The sequence below is a fragment of the Oncorhynchus mykiss genome, chromosome 8 (assembly GCF_057628025.1).
Source record: "Oncorhynchus mykiss isolate SJ-2025 chromosome 8, ASM5762802v1, whole genome shotgun sequence".
Taxonomy (NCBI): Eukaryota; Metazoa; Chordata; class Actinopteri; order Salmoniformes; family Salmonidae; genus Oncorhynchus; species Oncorhynchus mykiss.
In genome coordinates, this window is record NC_143029.1 from 84080001 (window position 1) to 84100838 (window position 20838).

General features: G+C 46.3%; 1 protein-coding gene across 2 annotated transcripts in view; it reads left to right on the plus strand.

Moving 5' to 3' along the window:
• Window positions 1-20838, plus strand: part of kirrel1b (kirre like nephrin family adhesion molecule 1b) — a 96332-nt gene that overhangs the window by 68299 nt on the left and 7195 nt on the right. Inside the window, exons 3-14 of one of the 2 annotated variants that reach the window (XM_036986492.2) lie at window positions 1840-1989; window positions 2278-2435; window positions 3589-3739; window positions 4010-4115; window positions 7246-7394; window positions 10793-10920; window positions 11580-11706; window positions 15190-15290; window positions 16697-16913; window positions 18398-18505; window positions 19412-19539; window positions 20231-20341. In XM_036986492.2, coding sequence (XP_036842387.2) covers window positions 1840-1989; window positions 2278-2435; window positions 3589-3739; window positions 4010-4115; window positions 7246-7394; window positions 10793-10920; window positions 11580-11706; window positions 15190-15290; window positions 16697-16913; window positions 18398-18505; window positions 19412-19539; window positions 20231-20341 — 1634 coding nt within the window. The remainder of the gene's footprint in view (window positions 1-1839; window positions 1990-2277; window positions 2436-3588; window positions 3740-4009; window positions 4116-7245; window positions 7395-10792; window positions 10921-11579; window positions 11707-15189; window positions 15291-16696; window positions 16914-18397; window positions 18506-19411; window positions 19540-20230; window positions 20342-20838) is intronic. The other variant, XM_036986493.2, reaches the window with a different exon arrangement.

Genomic DNA, 20838 nt, shown 5'->3' on the forward strand with positions numbered 1-20838 from the left:
CAGTATCTCTCTCTCTGTCTCTCTCTGTCCTAGCCTGGCCCAGGTACCGTGTGCTGTAGGGTTACAGTATCTCTCTCTCTGTCTCTCTCTGTCCTAGCCTGGCCCAGGTACCGTGTGCTGCAGGGGTACAGTATCTCTCTCTCTGTCCTAGCCTGGCCCAGGTACCGTGTGCTGCAGGGGTACAGTATCTCTCTCTCTGTCCTAGCCTGGCCCAGGTACTGTGTGCTGTAGGGTTACAGTATCTCTCTCTCTCTCTCTGTCCTAGCCTGGCCCAGGTACCGTGTGCTACAGGGTTACAGTATCTCTCTCTCTGTCTCTCTCTGTCCTAGCCTGGCCCAGGTACCGTGTGCTGCAGGGGTACAGTATCTCTCTCTCTGTCCTAGCCTGGCCCAGGTACCGTGTGCTGCAGGGGTACAGTATCTCTTTCAATTCTCTGTCTCTCTCTGTCCTAGCCTGGCCCAGGTACCGTGTGCTGCAGGGGTACAGTATCTCTCTCTCTGTCTCTCTCTGTCCTAGCCTGGCCCAGGTACCGTGTGCTGCAGGGGTACAGTATCTCTCTCAATTCTCTGTCTCTCTCTGTCCTAGCCTGGCCCAGGTACCGTGTGCTGCAGGGGTACAGTATCTCTCTCTCTGTCTCTCTCTGTCCTAGCCTGGCCCAGGTACCGTGTGCTGCAGGGGTACAGTATCTCTCTTTTTGTCTCTCTCTGTCCTAGCCTGGCCCAGGTACCGCATGCTACAGGGTTACAGTACCTCTCTCTCTGTCTCTCTCTGTCCTAGCCTGGCCCAGGTACCGTGTGCTGCAGGGGTACAGTATCTCTCTTTTTGTCTCTCTCTGTCCTAGCCTGGCCCAGGTACCGTGTGCTGCAGGGTTACAGTATCTCTCTCTCTGTCCTAGCCTGGCCCAGGTACTGTGTGCTGCAGGGGTACAGTACCTCTCTCTCTGTCTCTCTCTGTACTAGCCTGGCCCAGGTACCGTGTGCTGCAGGGGTACAGTACCTCTCTCTCTGTCTCTCTTTGTCCTAGCCTGGCCCAGGTACCGTGTGCTGCAGGGGTACAGTATCTCTCTCTCTGTCTCTCTCTGTCCTAGCCTGGCCCAGGTACCGTGTGCTACAGGGTTACAGTATCTCTCTCTCTGTCTCTCTCTGTCCTAGCCTGGCCCAGGTACCGTGTGCAGCAGGGGTACAGTATCTCTCTCTCTGTCTCTCTCTGTCCTAGCCTGGCCCAGGTACCGTGTGCTGCAGGGGTACAGTATCTCTCTTTTTGTCTCTCTCTGTCCTAGCCTGGCCCAGGTACCGCATGCTACAGGGTTACAGTATCTCTCTCTCTGTCTCTCTTTGTCCTAGCCTGGCCCAGGTACTGTGTGCTGCAGGGTTACAGTATCTCTCTCTCTCTTTGTCCTAGCCTGGCCCAGGTACCGTGTGCTGCAGGGGTACAGTATCTCTCTCTCTCTTTGTCCTAGCCTGGCCCAGGTACCGTGTGCTACAGGGTTACAGTATCTCTCTCTCTGTCTCTCTTTGTCCTAGCCTGGCCCAGGTACCGTGTGCTGCAGGGTTACAGTATCTCTCTCTTTCTTTGTCCTAGCCTGGCCCAGGTACCGTGTGCTACAGGGTTACAGTATCTCTCTCTCTCTGTCTCTCTCTGTCCTAGCCTGGCCCAGGTACCGTGTGCTACAGGGTTACAGTATCTCTCTCTCTGTCTCTCTCTGTCCTAGCCTGGCCCAGGTACCGTGTGCTGTAGGGTTACAGTATCTCTCTCTCTGTCTCTCTCTGTCCTAGCTTGGCCCAGGTACCGTGTGCTGTAGGGTTACAGTATCTCTCTCTCTGTCTCTCTCTGTCCTAGCCTGGCCCAGGTACCGTGTGCTGCGGGTGATAGACGTGGGCCAGTACAACCTGGAGATCTCTACTGCTGCTCTGTCTGATGACTCCCTGTATGAGTGCCAGGCCACGGAGGCTGCCCTGCGCTCCCGGAGAGCCAAACTCACCATCCTCAGTGAGTATCTGTGTGTGTCCACTGCAGTGTGTGACTGTGTGTGTCCACTGCAGTGTTTGGCTGTGTGTGTCAAGAGTGAGTGTGGGTCCAGTGTGTGACTGTGTATTATTATGTGGAGTGTGTGTATCTAGTGCAGTCTGTGAGTGTGTGTGTGTCAGTGTGTGTGTCCAGTGCAGTGTGTGACTGTACAGTATGTCTGTTGTAGTGTATATGCAGAGTGTGTGTTCATCTCTCTGCGTGTGTTGTAGTGTATACGCGGTGTGTGTGTTTTATTGTGTTGTCCTACAGTTCCTCCTGATGACCCAGTGATCGAGGGCTTTCCAGAGATCCTGCTGAGAGCCAATGCCTCGTACAACCTGAGCTGTGTGTCCCGCGGGGCCAAGCCACTGGCCCTCATCGAGTGGCAGCGGGATGGGGTGGCCCTGGAGGGAGCCTTTAGTACCACCGTGAGTCACACACAGATATGCAGACCGCTGCACGTTGACATATTTTATGTTTTATCACTAAATACACCTTTTGCTGGCTCCACCCCGTCCTCCCCCTCTGTCTACCCCATCCTCCCCCTCTGTCTACCTCATCCTCCCCCTCTGTCTACCTCATCCTCCCCCTCTGTCTACCCCATCCTCCCCCTCTGTCTACCCCATCCTCCCCCTCTGTCTACCCCATCCTCCCCCTCTGTCTACCTCATCCTCCCCCTCTGTCTACCCCATCCTCCCCCTCTGTCTACCCCATCCTCCCCCTCTGTCTACCCCATCCTCCCCCTCTCTCTCCCTTTTCTCCCTCTCCCCCTCTGTCTACCCCATCCTCCCCCTCTGTCTACCCCATCCTCCCCCTCTGTCTACCCCATCCTCCCCCTCTCTCTCCCTTTTCTCCCTCTCCCCCTCTGTCTACCCCATCCTCCCCCTCTGTCTACCTCATCCTCCCCCTCTGTCTACCCCATCCTCCCCCTCTGTCTACCCCATCCTCCCCCTCTGTCTACCCCATCCTCCCCCTCTGTCTACCCCATCCTCCCCCTCTCTCTCCCTTTTCTCCCTCTCCCCCTCTGTCTACCCCATCCTCCCCCTCTGTCTACCTCATCCTCCCCCTCTGTCTACCCCATCCTCCCCCTCTGTCTACCCCATCCTCCCCCTCTGTCTACCCCATCCTCTCCATCTGTCTACCCCATCCTCCCCCTCTGTCTACCCCATCCTCCCCCTCTGTCTACCCCATCCTCCCCCTCTGTCTACCCCATCCTCCCCCTCGCTCTCTCCTTCTCTCCCCTCTCTCTCTCCCTTTTCTCCCTCTCCCCCTCTGTCTACCCCATCCTCCCCCTCTGTCTACCCCATCCTCCGCCTCTGTCTACCCCATCCTCCCCCTCTGTCTACCCCATCCTCCCCCTCGCTTTCTCCCGCTCCCCCCTTTCTCTCTCCCTCTCCCCCCTCTCTATCTCCCTCCCCCTCTCTCCCCATCCCTCCCTCTCTCTACCCCATCCTCCCCCTCTCTCTCTCTACCCCCCCTCTCTCTCCCCCTCTCTCTACCTCATCCTCCCCCTCTCTCTTTCCTCCTCTCCCCTCTCTCTCTCCCTCTCCCCCTCTCTCTATCTCCCTCTCTCCACCCCAGGAGGTTCTCCCAGACAGAAAGAGAGTGACGACCCGGAGCTTTCTACCCATCATCCCAGAGGACAAAGACACGGGACGCAACTTTACCTGTGTGGCCAGCAACCGGGCTGTCCCCATGGGAAAACGCACCACCGTCACACTCAACGTCCACCGTAAGTGTGTTTGTGTGAGTGTGTGTGTGTGTGTGTGTGTGTGTGTGTGGTGGGTGGTTGGAGGGTGTGTATGTTAATAGTTTTAAGGTATGAGTGTGTGACTGTGTTTCAGGTTTATTTAATCCCTCCCTCTTCCTCCCTCCCTCCCTCCCTCCCTTCCTTCCTTCCTTCCTTCCTTCCTTCCTTCCTTCCTTCCTTCCTTCCTTTCTTTCTTTCCTTCCCTCCCTCCCTCCCTCCCTCCCTCCCTCCCTCCCTCCCTCCCTCCTGCAGACCCCCCCAAGGTGAATCTCTCCATGGAGCCACAGTCTGTTTTGGAGGGAGAGAGAGTCACCTTCTCCTGCCAGGCCACCGCCAACCCCCCCATCATGGGCATCCGGTCAGTGGGAGTCTGTTGGATAAGTGTGTTTTCTGGGTGGTGTTCAGGGGTGTGTTTGCTGGGTGGTATTCAGTAGTGTGTTTGAAAGGTGGTATTCAGTAGTGTGTTTGCTGGGTGGTATTCAGTAATGTGTTTGATGGGTGGTATTCAATTGTGTGTTTAATGGGTGGTATTCAGTAGTGTGTTTGCTGGGTGGTATTCAGTAGTGTGTTTGATGGGGGGTATTCAGTAATGTGTTTGATGGGTGGTATTCAGTAGTGTGTTTGAAAGGTGGTATTCAATTGTGTGTTTAATGGGTGGTATTCAGTAGTGTATTTGAAAGGTGGTATTCAGTAGTGTGTTTGAAAGGTGGTATTCAGTAGTGTGTTTGCTGGGTGGTATTCAGTAGTGTGTTTGATGGGGGGTATTCAAATCAAATCAAATCAAATCAAATTTTATTTGTCACATACACATGGTTAGCAGATGTTAATGCGAGTGTAGCGAAATGCTTGTGCTTCTAGTTCCGACAATGCAGTAATAACAAACAAGTAATCTAGCTAACAATTCCAAAACTACTACCTTATAGACAGACACAAGTGTAAGGGGATAAAGAATATGTACATAAAGATATATGAATGAGTGATGGTACAGAGCGGCATAGGCAAGATAGGGGAGATAGTGTGTTTGATGGGTGGTATTCATTAGTGTGCACTGTAGCAGCAAAACATAACAAAATACTTTGTAACAGAATACCAAAAACAAGCATTTCCCTGTTTGTTAGTTTTCTTCTACTTGGTGTCTAGTGAATACTACCTGTGATAGTGTGTCTGTTAGTGTGTCTGTTAATGGGCCTGTTAGTGTGTCTGTTAATGGGCCTGTTAGTGTGTCTGTTAATGGGCCTGTTAGTGTGTCTGTTAATGGGCCTGTTAGTGTGTCTGTTAATGGGCCTGTTAGTGTGTCTGTTAATGGGCCTGTTAGTGTGTCTGTTAGTGTGTCTGTTAATGGGCCTGTTAGTGTGTCTGTTAGTGTGTCTGTTAATGTGTCTGTTAATGGGCCTGTTAGTGTGTCTGTTAATGGGCCTGTTAGTGTGTCTGTTAATGGGCCTGTTAGTGTGTCTGTTAATGGGCCTGTTAGTGTGTCTGTTAGTGTGTCTGTTAATGGGTCTGTTAGTGTGTCTGTTAGTGTGTCTGTTAATGGGTCTGTTAGTGTGTCTGTTAGTGTGTCTGTTAATGGGCCTGTTAGTGTGTCTGTTTATGGGCCTGTTAGTGTGTCTGTTAATGTGCGTCTAGTGAATACTACCTGTGATAGTGTGTCTGTTAGTGTGTCTGTTAGTGGGCCTGTTAGTGTGTCTGTTTATGGGCCTGTTAGTGTGTCTGTTAATGTGCGTCTAGTGAATACTACCTGTGATAGTGTGTCTGTTAGTGTGTCTGTTAGTGTGTCTGTTAATGGGCCTGTTAGTGTGTCTGTTAATGGGCCTGTTAGTGTGTCTGTTAATGTGCGTCTAGTGAATACTACCTGTGATAGTGTGTCTGATAATGGGCCTGTTAGTGTGTCTGTTAGTGTGTCTGTTAATGGGCCTGTTAGTGTGTCTGTTAGTGTGTCTGTTAATGGGCCTGTTAGTGTGTCTGTTAATGGGCCTGTTCGTGTGTCTGTTAATGGGCCTGTTAGTGTGTCTGTTTATGGGCCTGTTAGTGTGTCTGTTAATGTGCGTCTAGTGAATACTACCTGTGATAGTGTGTCTGTTAGTGTGTCTGTTAGTGTGTCTGTTAGTGTGTCTGTTAATGGGCCTGTTAGTGTGTCTGTTAATGTGCGTCTAGTGAATACTACCTGTGATAGTGTGTCTGTTAGTGTGTCTGTTAGTGTGTCTGTTAATGGGCCTGTTAGTGTGTCTGTTAATGGGCCTGTTAGTGTGTCTGTTAATGGGCCTGTTAGTGTGTCTGTTAATGGGCCTGTTAGTGTGTCTGTTAATGTGCGTCTAGTGAATACTACCTGTGATAGTGTGTCTGTTAGTGGGCCTGTTAATGGGCCTGTTAGTGTGTCTGTTAATGTGCGTCTAGTGAATACTACCTGTGATAGTGTGTCTGTTAGTGTGTCTGTTAATGGGCCTGTTAGTGTGTCTGTTAATGGGCCTGTTAGTGTGTCTGTTAATGTGCGTCTAGTGAATACTACCTGTGATAGTGTGTCTGTTAGTGTGTCTGTTAGTGTGTCTGTTAATGGGCCTGTTAGTGTGTCTCTTTATGGGCCTGTTAGTGTGTCTGTTAATGGGCCTGTTAGTGTGTCTGTTAATGGGCCTGTTAGTGTGTCTGTTAATGGGCCTGTTAGTGTGTCTGTTAATGGGCCTGTTAGTGTGTCTGTTAATGTGCGTCTAGTGAATACTACCTGTGATAGTGTGTCTGTTAGTGTGTCTGTTAGTGTGTCTGTTAATGGGCCTGTTAGTGTGTCTCTTTATGGGCCTGTTAGTGTGTCTGTTAATGGGTCTGTTAATGGGCCTGTTAGTGTGTCTGTTAATGGGCCTGTTAGTGTGTCTGTTAATGGGCCTGTTAGTGTGTCTGTTAATGGGCCTGTTAGTGTGTCTGTTAATGGGCCTGTTAGTGTGTCTGTTAATGGGCCTGTTAGTGTGTCTGTTAATGGGCCTGTTAGTGTGTCTGTTAATGGGCCTGTTAGTGTGTCTGTTAATGTGCGTCTAGTGAATACTACCTGTGATAGTGTGTCTGATAGTGTGTCTGATAGTGTGTCTGATAGTGTGTCTGATAGTCTGTCTGTTGGTGTGTCTGATAGTCTGTCTGTTGGTGTGTCTGATAGTGTGTCTGTTAGTGTGTCTGATAGTGTGTCTGTTATTGTGTCTGTTAGTGTGTCTGATAGTGTGTCTGTTAATGGGCCTGTTAGTGTGTCTGTTAATGGGCCTGTTAGTGTGTCTGTTAATGTGCGTCTAGTGAATACTACCTGTGATAGTGTGTCTGATAGTGTGTCTGATAGTCTGTCTGTTGGTGTGTCTGATAGTGTGTCTGTTAGTGTGTCTGATAGTGTGTCTGTTAGTGTGTCTGTTAGTGTGTCTGATAGTGTGTCTGATAGTGTGTGTCTATGATATGTGAACATATAAGATCAGTATGTGTTGATGAGGCTGTTCCACCTGTGTGTGTGTCTCTCTCAGGTGGGCGAAGGGTGGTGTTCTCCTGGAGGGGATGAGAGACAGTGTGTTTGTGACTACAGCAGACCATTCCTTCCACACCGAGCCTGTCTCCTGCTCAGTCTTTAACGCTGTGGGACACACCAACCTCAGCATCCTGGTCAACGTACACTGTGAGTCTGACCATTAGATAGATTTGATTGTCCTCCGAAGAGGAAATTCATTTCCACAGCTCATACATTTACATGTGAAGACCAACATCACCCAGACATGACATTTCTAGTTCCATACCTCCAGATAAACAGGCAGGAGACTGAGACTGTGTCTGTGTCTGTGTCTACTGTGTCTGTCTTTCTGTCCGTCCGTCAGTTCGTCTGCCTGTATACCTGTCTTCCTGTGTCTTCCTACTACCGCATCACAGGAGGTTGGTGGCACCTTAATTGGGGAGGACGGGCTCGTGGTAATGGCTAGAGCGGGACAGGTGGAATGGTATCCAATACATCCGTCCTCGGAGTGGGCCACAGTGTCTCCTGACCCCTCCTGTCTCAGCCTCCAGTATTTATGCTGCAGTAGTTTATGTGTCGGGGGGCTAGGGTCAGTTTGTTATATCTGGAGTACTTCTCCTGTCCTATTCGGTGTCCTGTGTGAATCTAAGTGTGCGTTCTCTAATTCTCTCCTTCTCTCTTTCTCTCTCTCGGAGGACCTGAGCCCTAGGACCATGCCCCAGGACTACCTGACACGATGACTCCTTGCTGTCCCCAGTCCACCTGGCTGTGCTGCTGCTCCAGTTTCAACTGTTCTGCCTTATTATTATTCGACCATGCTGATCATTTATGAACATTTGAACATCTTGGCCATGTTCTGTTATAATCTCCACCCGGCACAGCCAGAAGAGGACTGGCCATCCCACATATGCTCTCTCTAATTCTCTCTTTCTTTCTCTCTCTCGGAGGACCTGAGCCCTAGGACCATGCCCCAGGAATACCTGACATGATGACTCCTTGCTGTCCCCAGTCCACCTGACTGTGCTGCTGCTCCAGTTTCAACTATTCTGCCTTATTATTATTCGACCATGCTGGTCATTTATGAACATTTGAACATCTTGACCATGTTTTGTTATAATCTCCACCCGGCACAGCCAGAAGAGGACTGGCCACCCCACATAGCCTGGTTCCTCTCTAGGTTTCTTCCTAGGTTTTGGCCTTTCTAGGGAGTTTTTCCTAGCCACTGTGCTTCTTCACCTGCATTGCTTGCTGTTTGGGGTTTTAGGCTGGGTTTCTGTACAGCACTTTGAGATATCAGCTGATGTACGAAGGGCTATATAAAATAAATTTGATTGATTACATCAAACACACGGTTTCCATGGTTTCCATGTGTTTGATGCCGTTCCATTCACTCTGTTCCAGCCATTATTATGAGCCGTCCTCCCCTCAGCAGCCTCCACTGTACAGTATCAATCATTTTACCTGCAGTTGTGCTGCTCCTGGCTCATCCTCAGGTGAGGTCCCCTCTTCATGAGGTGTTTCGACGATTCTCACTACACCTTCCAAAGGGTGTGATGATTGTGTTGATTAGGCCCGAACTGAGCCAGGTGGCTTAACCCCTGCTCCCCCCACTTCAGCCACAGCCAATGTGATGCTCTCTCTACCTCCTGCCCAGCTGTGCGATCTTCTTCCTCTGTGCTCCTTTTACTCTGAGGATACTTTGTGCCCTCCACAGAAACTGACCTGGGAAACCTCTTGCCCCAACCTCCACTGGCCTTCCATTCCCTTGTCTGTACAGTGCCTGGTACTTCCTCAATCCTCTCATCCTCCCATGGAACCGTCAGCTCGAGCATTATGATGTTCTTTATGCTCAACAGATCTACGGTGTATTCAGAAAGTTTTCAGACCCGTTGACTTTATCCACATTTTGTTACGTTACAGCCTTATTCTGAAACTGATAATTTTTAAATATTTTTTTCCCCCCTCACACACAATACCTCATAATGACAAAGCAAAAACAGGTTGTTAGACATTTTTGCAAATGTATGAATAAAAATCCACGAAAATATAACATTTACATAAGTATTCAGACCCTTTACTCAGTACTTTGTTGAAGCACCTTTGACAGTGATTACAGCATGGAGTCTTCTTGGGTTTGACACTACAAGCTTGGAACATCTGTATTTGGGGAGTTTCTCCCATTCTTCTCTGCAGATCTTCAAGCTCTGTCAGGTTGGATGGGGAGCGGCGCTGCACAGATATTTTCAGGTCTCTCCAGAGATGTTCGGGCTCTGGCTGGGCCACTCAAGGACATTCAGAGACTTGTCCCAAAGCCACTCCTGCGTTGTCTTTGTGTGCTTAGGGTCATTGTCCTGTTGGAAGGGGAACCTTCGCCCCGGTCTGAGGTCCTGAGCACTCTGGAGCAGGTTTTCATCAAGGATCTTGCTATACTTTCCCTGATGCTGCCACCACCATACTTCACCGTAGGGATGGTGCCAAGTTTCCTCCAGACGTGATGCTTTGCATTGAGGTCAAAGAGTTCAATCTTGGTTTCAGACCAGAGAGGAGCAGGTTTTCCTTGTTTCTCATGGTCTGTGAGTCCTTTAGGTGCCCTTTGGCAAACTTCAAGCGGGCTGTCATGTGCCTTTTACTTAGGAGTGGCTTCCGTCTGGCCACTCTGCCATAAAGGCCTGATTGGTAGAATGCTGCAGTTGGTTGTTCTTCTGGAAGGTTCTCCCATCTCCACAGAGGAACTCTAGAGCTCTGTCAGAGTGACCATCTGGTTCTTGGTCACCTCCCTGACCAAGGCCCTTCTCCCCCGATTGCTCAGTTTTGCCTAGCAGCCAGCTCTAGAAAGAGTCTTGGTGGTTCCGAACTTCTTCCATTTAAGAATGATGGAGGCCACTGTGTTTTTGGGGACCTACAGTGCTGCAGAAATGTTTTGGTACCCTTCCCTAAATCTGTGCCTCGACACAATCTTGTCTCTGAGCTCTACGGACAATTCCTTCGACGTCATGCTGTGGTTTTTCTCTGACGTGCATTGTCAACTGTGGGACCTTATATTAGCAAGTGTGTGCCTTTCCGAATCATGTCCAATCAATTATATTTTTAATTTACCACAGGACTCCAATCAAGTTGTAGAAACATCTCAAGGATGATCAATGGAAACAGGATCTACCTCAGCTCAATTTCGAGTATCATAGGAAAGGGTCTGAATACTTATGTAAATAAGCTATTTCTGTTTTTTATCGTTAATAAATGTACAACATTTTCTAAAAACCTGTTTTCACTTTGGGGTATTGTGTGTAGATTTTATACCAAAGCTAAATATTTAATACATTTTAGAATAAGACTGTAATGTCACAAAATGTGGAAAAAGTCAAGGGGTCTGAATACCTTCTGAAAGCACTGCATCTACTATGTCTGTCTGTCTGTCTGTCTGTCTGTCTGTCTGTCTGTCTGTCTGTCTGTCTGTCTGTCTGTCTGTCTGTCTGTCTACTATACTTGTCTGTCCATCTGTCTCTACTATATACATACATTGGTCTGTCTATATACCTGTCTAACTACTGTATCTGTCTGTCTGTCAGATGGTCCTATCCTGAAGGGGGCGCCCACGCCGATTACGGTGGACATTGACTCTGACGCCAAACTCAACTGCAAGTGGACCGGGAACCCTCCTCTTACACTCACCTGGACCAAGAAGGGCTCTAGCATGGTGAGAACTGACTGGACCTCTGCTATAGATCCTCACTTTGGGTCAATTCCTTTTCAATAAAGTCAATTCAGGAAGTGAACTGAAATTATTTTTCTCAATGCTTGTCTATGATCATTTTTTGGGAGAAATTGGAATTTCGGTATACTTCCTGAATTTACTGGAATTGAAGTGGAATTGACCCCTACTCTGCTGCTCTCCCAGAAACCCCATTTCCTGAAGCCCTTATCCATGCTACAAGTGCTTGAATTGGAGTGAAATAGGTGCTGGATGTAACTTATTTTGGATGCCGGTACTCTTTACATTTAGGTGCTGGTAATCATCATATTTTTAAGTCAATATTGCCGTTACTCAGCGTTGAACCTTGTCCCTCCTGTACTTCATACTCACTCCAACCCTAAGACTACCCCGCCCCCCCTCCCCTGCCCAGTTGGGTTTTAAACCCTCCTAATGTTGAACTCCTAACCTGTTCCATAAATATTTTATTAATGCATTATAGCGAATTAAGAACAACTACAGGAACTTTAATGGAGCCTGCGGCTGTGAAAATCAACATGTTTTATGAATTAAATATCTCTCTCTTTCCTTTTACAACTCGCTTCCATCAAACCTCCCTCCCTCATGTGTGTGTGTGTGTGTGGGTGTGTGTGTACTGCTCTCAGGTCCTCAGTAACAACGAGGAGCTGGTCCTGAAGTCAGTGAGCCAGGTGGATGCGGGGCAGTACGTGTGTAAGGCCATCGTCCCCAGGATCGGAGTGGGAGAGACTGAGGTCACTCTTACAGTCAACGGTCAGTTACAGCACAGCTGTGTACAGTACACATGCACACACACACACACGCACGCGCACGCACGCACGCACACACGCACACACGCGCACACACACACACACACACACACACGCACACACACACACACACACACACACACACACACACACACACACACACACACACACACACACACACACACACACACACACACACACACACACACACACACACACACACACACACACACAGCACAGTGTCACTTCTAACATGAATATCCTTTTGATTCTACTGTTACTACTTCTGGGCCCTGGGACCATGTGAACACATCCTCATTTAAAAGACTAATAATTTCCCACAAGTTTTGCTATCTGTTTATTTATGTATAGGGCTCTGGTAATCTTTTAGTCCGTGCTTTTTACATTTTTAACTCTGCCATTTTGAAGCCTTTTTTCGTATTAATATATTTAATTGAAAATAAATGAAAACATTTTGAAGAAACAGTGTATTCTATGGCGCAGAGGGCAGATGCTCGTTGTCTGCAGTGAGAAGCTGTCTACCGCAGGACTATGAAGTATCATGACATAGAGATCTCATTCCACCATTTTACATGAAACAGTTAAGTGTCTAGCAATTGACTTTTTTGTCTGAGTTGCTATTGGCTAAAGAGGTAATTGTAGGTCTCGCCCACTAATTGAGCTAATGAGCTACACCTGTTTAAATGTTTATGGGAGTGTACCGGGGAATGAGAGTGGTAAGCAACGATAGACCAGTGAGGATTATTATTTGATTCTAATAATCTTTTAGTCCTTGTTTTTCCCATTTTAACTCTTTGCCATTTTGAAGCCTTTTTTCTATTTATATATTGAAAATGAATATCAACGTTTGGAAGAAACCGTTTTAGTTCTTTTAGTAAAATATTTTTTTTGTGAAGGACATCGGCCGTCCCCGTCAACCGGCCCACATTCAAAAAGGGTCTCAGAGTAGAAGTGCTGATCTGGGATCAGGGCCCCTTTGTCAATTTATTGTAATCTAAAAAGGCAACAATTATCCTAGATCAGCGCTACTACTCTGAGATGCTAAGGGGACAATTCAGTCGTTATTCAATCTCCACCCCAAACGAATAACTGATGAATATCATGCTATTCTCATGCTTAAGTTCAATGTCAGAATACAGTAGAGAGAGAAAAGTGCATAATAAGGGAATCATTCCCCCGAGTTTAACTCAAGTCAGAATTCCCCCCCTAAATGAATACAGGCCCTGATACTACTGCTATGTTACAACTAGATGGTCATTTACTGTGAATAAACATGGTGGGACTTTCTATAACTCTTTACATTTGTTTTTGTGGCAGTGGATAGGAAGGCCTGAACATGTGAACGTTGGTTTGGTGTATCTAGCTTGAACGGTTCAACAGTTACTGTTGGTTAGTTATTTTATGCTAATTTATACACATCTACGTAGTTATAGCTGGTACAGATTTTTAAGAATTTTGAAGTTAGGATAGGCTGAATGTTTTAAACTTTGTTTTGTAGCTTAATTGGCTAAGGAGCAGGACCATTTTGAATAGTTCTGTATTCCGTGGTTCTCATTCAAACCCATGTTAATTTATGAAATTTATTCATGATTATAGTTCAGAATGTATATATAGAATCAAAAAGTCTTTAAGCAAGCAATTTAAGATCTAGTTATGGTCAGTCTGAACATCTCAACGTTGAAAGATGAAAGCTTAAACGGCGAAAGAGGACGTAGGTCTAGAATTCTTTATTTTTTACCCTTCTAGTCTGTGGCCCTTTTTTCGTTGAAATGCATTGGTTTCCATAGCAATGGCTGCGTTTGGGCTGCTCGGTGACGAGACATGAGAGAGCTGTTAGCTGGCGTTAGCTAGCGGCTTTTCATCACTTTAAACTCTGACAAACAGCTGTCATTTTTTATTGGTAGCAGATCATTCTGTTCTGATTCCAGATTTAAATAGTAGAGAAGTAGACAAAGATTTTTATACCCTCTAACGCCAGATGTACACTGCACAATTTAAAAAATCCTAACATTGCTGAGACACTCACATTACTATCGACATTTTTCTTACTTTTTAAAGCTCTTGTATTGTTGATTATTAAGTAAGCATTCCATGGTAATGTTTACCTACACCCGTTGTATTTGGCACATGTGACAAGTAAAATTTGATTTGGATTTTGATTTAAAACGACCATCTTTCCTGTAGTTTATTGTCTTGCCAACGTAGAGATGAGCACAGTAAACGATCTGGCACAGAGGGTCACACACTATAAGATCCATCACTTGGTGGTGAGGATTCTCCATACCACTCTGTCTCACAAAACAATTATGTGATTAGATTGTTATCGTAGCTAGAACAAGCTGTGGCTCAAAGCAGTCTCATAAACGTTTTTCAGTCAGTAATTCACACTTGCCCTACAGAGTTGAAATATCTAGCTAACATTTTGAAATCAATACGATTTCTTGTGAACTTCAGAGCTGTAACGATTTGACGCTTTGGTCAAAGGCAAGTACTGTACAAACACATACTAGTAGTAGTCATCTCTCATGGGTGACGTGAAACAACGCCATCATCTCACCGGTTTCTTCTCCGGCGTGCTCTCATTGGCTATTGCTGATCACCGGTCTCAAAACTTGTTGTTGCATATCTCTCAAATGACAAACATGTTTGAAAGCATCAGTGTGTCTGAGACTGCTCAAAGATGGGATCAGTAGCCCTCGGATTGCGTCTCTGACCGGCTCACATGAAACAGGTGTTGGTGACAGCCACACAACTCGAGTAGGCAACAACATGGGGATTTTGTCTCTGATCTCCAAAATGTGTCTGGGACAGCTAAATCGTGTAGTTCACACCCAGGTTTTTGTCTAAAGTGCTGCAAAAATTGTACAAATTTCAGTTGTTTGAAATATGTATGTGGTTACTAAAAAAGGTGCATTATTAGATTATTATTATTATTATTATTATTATTAGATGATATTGGTATCAGATATTTTTTGTTACGATTTTCAGGTTAGAGTAGCAGAGAAGCAGGGGGAGATTTTATACCCTCTAACCTTCTTGGGAAAGTGGTCAAAATTTACTGCTATGTGTCAAAAGTGACATTATTTACAGTGAGTAGAATATCATGTTGGGAGTGATGATGTCACAATGGGCCCTATAGAATCCAGAGGAAATCCCATGAACGTGGATGAAGGACAAAAAGCTTAATAGTTGAAAAAGTATCAAATATATTATAAAAATAAAATAATTGTATACAAGCCTGAATAGTCTGAACAATTGAACGTTTGAATGACGTTTCTAGCTTCAACGGTGTAAAAGGACGAGCGTGTTAAAGAAAGATACTAATAATGAGAACCATGACGAAGATTTAAACGACTAATTACCCCATCCACCGCTCAATTTCCACTCATTATCAGACGTTCTGTCATGACTGGAGTGTATATAGCTGAAATTACATCCTATCTGTCTCTCCCCCCCCCTCCCCCAGGCCCTCCCATCATCTCCAGCGAACCAGTCCAGTACGCAATGAGAGGGGAGAGAGGGGAGGTCAAGTGCTACATTGCCAGCACCCCTCCACCTGACAAGATTGTGAGTGAAGTGAATTCTGGGAAATATTCTGGGAAATATCTGTAACACTTTATAATAACTTTAATGTATATCCCTTTATAAATGCTTATAAATGCTTTGTATATGTTATAATTGCTTGTGAATTGTAAGGCTTTGTAAGTACATTCAGATCAAAGACAAGACAGAGTGAATGAATGAGAACTGTACTGATGTCAAGGGGTTGTGTGAGAGGGGATGACATGAGGTTGATGGATATTGTGTGAGAGGGGATGACATGAGGTTGATGGATATTGTGAGAGAGGGGATGACATGAGGTTGATGGATATTGTGAGAGAGGGGATGACATGAGGTTGATGGATATTGTGAGAGAGGGGATGACATGAGGTTGATGGATATTGTGAGAGAGGGGATGACATGAGGTTGATGGATATTGTGAGAGAGGGGATGACATGAGGTTGATGGATAGTGTGAGAGGGGGATGACATGAGGTTAACAGATCGAGTGTGAGAGAGGGACGACGTGAGGTTGATGGATAGTGTGAGAGGGGGATGACATGAGGTTGACGGATCAGGTGTGAGAGGGGAGGGGAGATCGTCGAGTAAAATCCTGTACCTTTCAGCGTCAATTATCCACGACAACGGCAGAGAGACATGAAACTAATCTGTGGTTGAAAAAAAAAAAAAAAAGTCTCCACTCCATTTTTAGTGCCTATGTCCCAAATGACACCCTTTCCCCTTTATAGTGCACTACTTTTGACCAGAGGTCCAATCAAAGGTAGTGCACTATAGGATGCTATTGGGATTGAGCCAGTGAGTACCCGGAGCGTATAATGTGATACGACGTTATGGTTTTAGCTTAACGCAGAGACACAAGACCTATGAAATATGAAGTAGGGTGCTGTGTGAGTGTCAGAAAGTAGACCGGGGTGGGGTGGGGGAGTAGGAGGGAAGGGGAGCGGAGGGGATGAGTTAAAATCTTTAGTTTCTTTTTCCTCCCCCTTCTCCAGCCAATTTGCCTTTTTCTTTTTTGGGGGGGGGTTAAAAGGTACATTAGCACAACATGTGGGCCGCTGCATATTTCATATATTCATACTCAATATTTAATAGTATAACTACTTCAACAGATTTAAAGTAGAAAAACCTGCTAGACTCTTTATTGCTCGTGTACACCTGCCTCAGCCCGGTGTGTGTGTCTCTGTGTGTGTGTGTGTGTGTGTGTGCCTCTGTATACAGTATAAAGATTTTTTGTTATTGTGTTTTGGCACTTTCTTCAGACGGTAAGGAAATCAGAAGGGAACGGTAGACGAGGGGATTGAACCCGCTTCCCATAGTCAAGTCATATGTGACAAATGCTCAACCAGGACTCTGCACTTTTCTATTCTCCATTTGACTCCCTAATTGTGTGTGTGTGTGTGTGTCTCCCTCCAGGTGTGGGCGTGGAAGGAGAACGTGTGGGAGAAGGAGAAGGGGACTCTGTTGGAGAGGTACACGGTGGAGCAGAGTAAACCTCACTCCCAGGGAGGAGCTGTTCTCTCCACCCTCACCATCAACAACGTCATGGAGTCTGACTTCCACTCTCCATACAACTGCACCGCCTGGAACTCCTTCGGACCCGGGACCATGATCATCACCCTGGAGGAGAAAGGTATGTCTTAATTAAAGGGGCAATCTTGGTACATTCTTCTTTATAACTGAAGAATGATATAGCCATTGATTCTTGAAAGGGGGGTGGCACATACCTCTCTGAAACGTTTTAGATTACTGGCCAAGATTTCAGTATTTAATAGTTTGGGAAAGTTTTGGTATTTTCATTTTTTAACATTTTTTTATTTAACCTTTATTTAACCAGGTAAGCTAGTTGAGAACAAGTTCTCATTTGCCACTGTGACCTGGCCAAGATAAAGCAAAGCAGTTCGACACATACAACAACACAGAGTGAGACATGGAATGAACAAAACATACAGTCAATAATACAGTAGTACAAAAGAAAACAAAAAGCCTACATACAGTGAGTGCAAATGAGGCAAGATAAGGGAGTTAAGGTAATAAATAGGCCATAGTGGCGAAGTAACTACAATATAGCAATTAAACACTGGGATGGTAGATGTGCAGAAGATGAATGTGCAGTTAGGGATACTGGGGTGCAAAGGAGCAAGATAAATAAATACAGTATGGGGATGAGGTAGCTAGACGGGCAGTTTACAGATGGGCTATGTACAGTGATCTGTGAGCTGCTCTGACAGCTGGTGCTTAAAGCTAGTGAGGGAGATGGGAATCTCCAGCTTCAGTGATTTTTGCAGTTCGTTCCAGTCATTGGCAGCAGAGAACTGGAAGGAAAGACGACCAAATGAGGAATTAGCTTCGGGGGTGACCAGTGAGATATACCTGCTGGAGCGCGTGCTATGAGTGGGTGCTGCTATGGTGACCAGTGAGCTGAGATAAGGCAGGGCTTTACCTAGCAGAGACTTGTAGATAACCTGTAGCCAGTGGGCTTGGTGACGAGTATGAAGCGAGGGCCAACCAACGAGAGCGTACAGGTCGCAGTGGTGGGTAGTGTATGGGGCTGTATGACCACGGCAGCTTTCCAATCTTTGGGAATCTCATACAATACGAAAGAGAGGTTGAACAGGCTAGTAACAGGGGTTGCAACAATTTCGGCAGATAATTTTATAAAGAGAGGGTCCAGATTGTCTAGCCCGGCTGATTTGTAGGGGTCCAGATTTTTGCAGCTCTTTCAGAACATCAGCTATCTGGATTTGGGTGAAGGAGAAATGGTGGGGGCTTGGGCAGGTTGCTGTGGAGGGTGCCGGGCAGTTGACCGGGGTAGGGGTAGCCAGGTGGAAAGCATGGCCAGCAGTAGAGAAATTCTTATTGAAATTCTCAATTATAATGGATTTATCCGTGGTAACAGTGTTTCCTAGCCTCAGAGCAGTGGGCAGCTGGGATGAGGTGCTCTTATTCTCCATGGACTTTACAGTGTCCGAGAACTTTTTTGAGTTTGTACTACAGGATGCAAATTTCTGTTTGAAAAAGCTACCCTTAGCTTTCCTAAGTGCCTGTGTATATTTGTTCCTAACTTCCCTGAAAAGTATAACCATGTCTCTCTGTCTCTCTTGTCTGTCTGTACAGAGATAGTACCAGTGGGGATTATAGCTGGTGGAACAGTTGGATCCTCCATCCTGCTCCTGATCTTTCTCCTGGCTCTAGCCTTCTACCTCTACCGCCAACGGAAAGGCAGTGAGTCGTGTACCAACCAGATACGACTCCCTCCCTTTGCATGCAACATGTTTGTGGGTCGTGTTCCAACTGGCTCCCTATTCCCCCCACAGGGCTCTGGTCAAAAGTCATGCCCTATACATTTATGGGGAATAGGGGACAGGGGACAGGGGATAGGGGACAGGGGATAGGGGACAGGGGACAGGGGACAGGGGATAGGGGACAGGGGGCAGGGGACAGGGGATAGGGGAAAGAGGATAGGGGACAGGGGATAGGGGAAAGGGGAAAGGGGAAAGGGGACAGGGAACAGGGGACTGGGGATAGGGGACAGGGGGCAGGGGACAGGGGATAGGGGAAAGGGGATAGGGGACAGAGGATAGGGGACAGGGGATAGGGGACAGGGGATAGGGGACAGGGGACAGGAGACAGGAGACAGGGGATAGGGGACAGGGGATAGGGTGCCATTTGGGATGCATGTGGGTGTGGCTGTGTGTGGATGCATGTGGGTGTGGCTGTGTGTGGATGCATGTGGGTGTGGCTGTGTGTGGATGCATGTGGGTGTGGCTGTGTGTGGATACATGTGGGTGTGGCTATGTGTGGAATCATGTGGGTGTGGCTGTGTGTGGATGCATGTGGGTGTGGCTGTGTTTGACTGTCATTCATACAGTTATTCACAATGTACTGTGTAACCATAAATAGTCACGTGTTTATTCATGATCGCTTATTTAAAACTGAATAAGAATGACTTGTTTTCTCTCTCTTTTGTTGTACTGTAGATCTAAACGTTGATCCAAAAGTACTGTTATTCAGATGTCTGTCCCACTTTAAATGAACAACAGCTTATAAAGGCTTCATATAGCATACATAAAGTCTTCATAAGCACTCTGTTAGGCGCTTCATGAGTCATCTGTCTTGTTCTGGTTCCAGGTCGTCGTGGGGTCACTCTGGGGAAGCCGGACATCAAGGTGGAGACAGTCAACAAGGAGACACATAGTCTGGAGGAGGAATCGGGCAGTGTTTCCACGGCAACGCGCATGGTCAAAGCCATGTATTCCGTGAGTACCCAACACCCACCGCTATGAGTTAAATCAAATCAAACGTTATTTAAAGTGCAATAGCTTAGAACCAATAGAACCAACCTGAACCTCTAGTGTTGCAGTTCCTTTTTTTTTGTTCTTTAAAAACATATAGCAACAGACTTCATGGTAAAACAATCAAATGAAGCATGAAGGGGGGGCATCTGTTCTCTGTTGCCTTAGACTTCACAGACTGAGGTTGTGTTCCAAGTGGATGCACTACATAGCGCACTACTTCTAACTGAGAGTAGTGCACTATAAAGGGAATAGGGTGCTATTTGAGAAACCCTTAGACTTCTCTCAGACTGAGGAAATCCTGCACTAGGCTACACTGAGAAAGCTCTATATAAGATGGGATTAATGCCACCGGCCACATGGGTTGTCATTTGAAATACAGCTATTATAACAATTGTTCTAGAAGCTAGAAGGTGCTGAAGCCTTTAGTTGTTGTTTCAGAGTAAACCACTGGTTTGAATTCACCTTCATGTGCTTTCATGGTCCTGTTACATCTTCAACTGTACTCACCAAACATTTGTCAAACAACATTTTCATCAAATGAAAAACCTGATATTCTGTTTTCCTCTTCTCTCCCTCCTCTCTCTCTCTCTCTCCCTTCCTCTCTCTCTGTCTCTCTCTCTCTCTCTGTGTGTTTTGTTGTTTGATGGTTTAGTTTCTACCCTCTGTCTCCCTCTCTCCCTCCACTCAGCCATTCAAAGACGATATGGATCTGAAGCAGGACCTGCGCAGTGAGCTCGATACCCGCGAGGAATACGAACTCAAGGTGAGTAACTCTCTCTCTGCTACTCACTTCATACCCTCCTACATCAAACCAACAAACTCCTCATATGTACAGTACATACAACACAATACGCAACAACATATCACACAAAATACTAATACTAACTACCTCACACCTCAGATATGCTAACACCTCAAATTGGAACACTCTTGCATGTAATAAGAAAAAAGCTCACTATCACCTCATCCCTATCCTACAACAATACAACACACAACATGACTACATCACGCCTCAAATATGCCCAAACAGGGTTGGGGTGAATTCCAATTGGAGGAAGTCAATTCAGGAAGTAAACTGAAATTCCAATTAAATAATTGAAAAGATGTCATTCATTTTCAATGACTACATTTTTTTATTTGAAATGTAAATCACTTTCTGAATGCACTGCCTTAAATTAGAATTGCCCCCAACCCTGACCACACCTCAAATTCAAACCCATGTCAAATCACTCGCTATTCCCTCATCATGTTTGTCCTTAG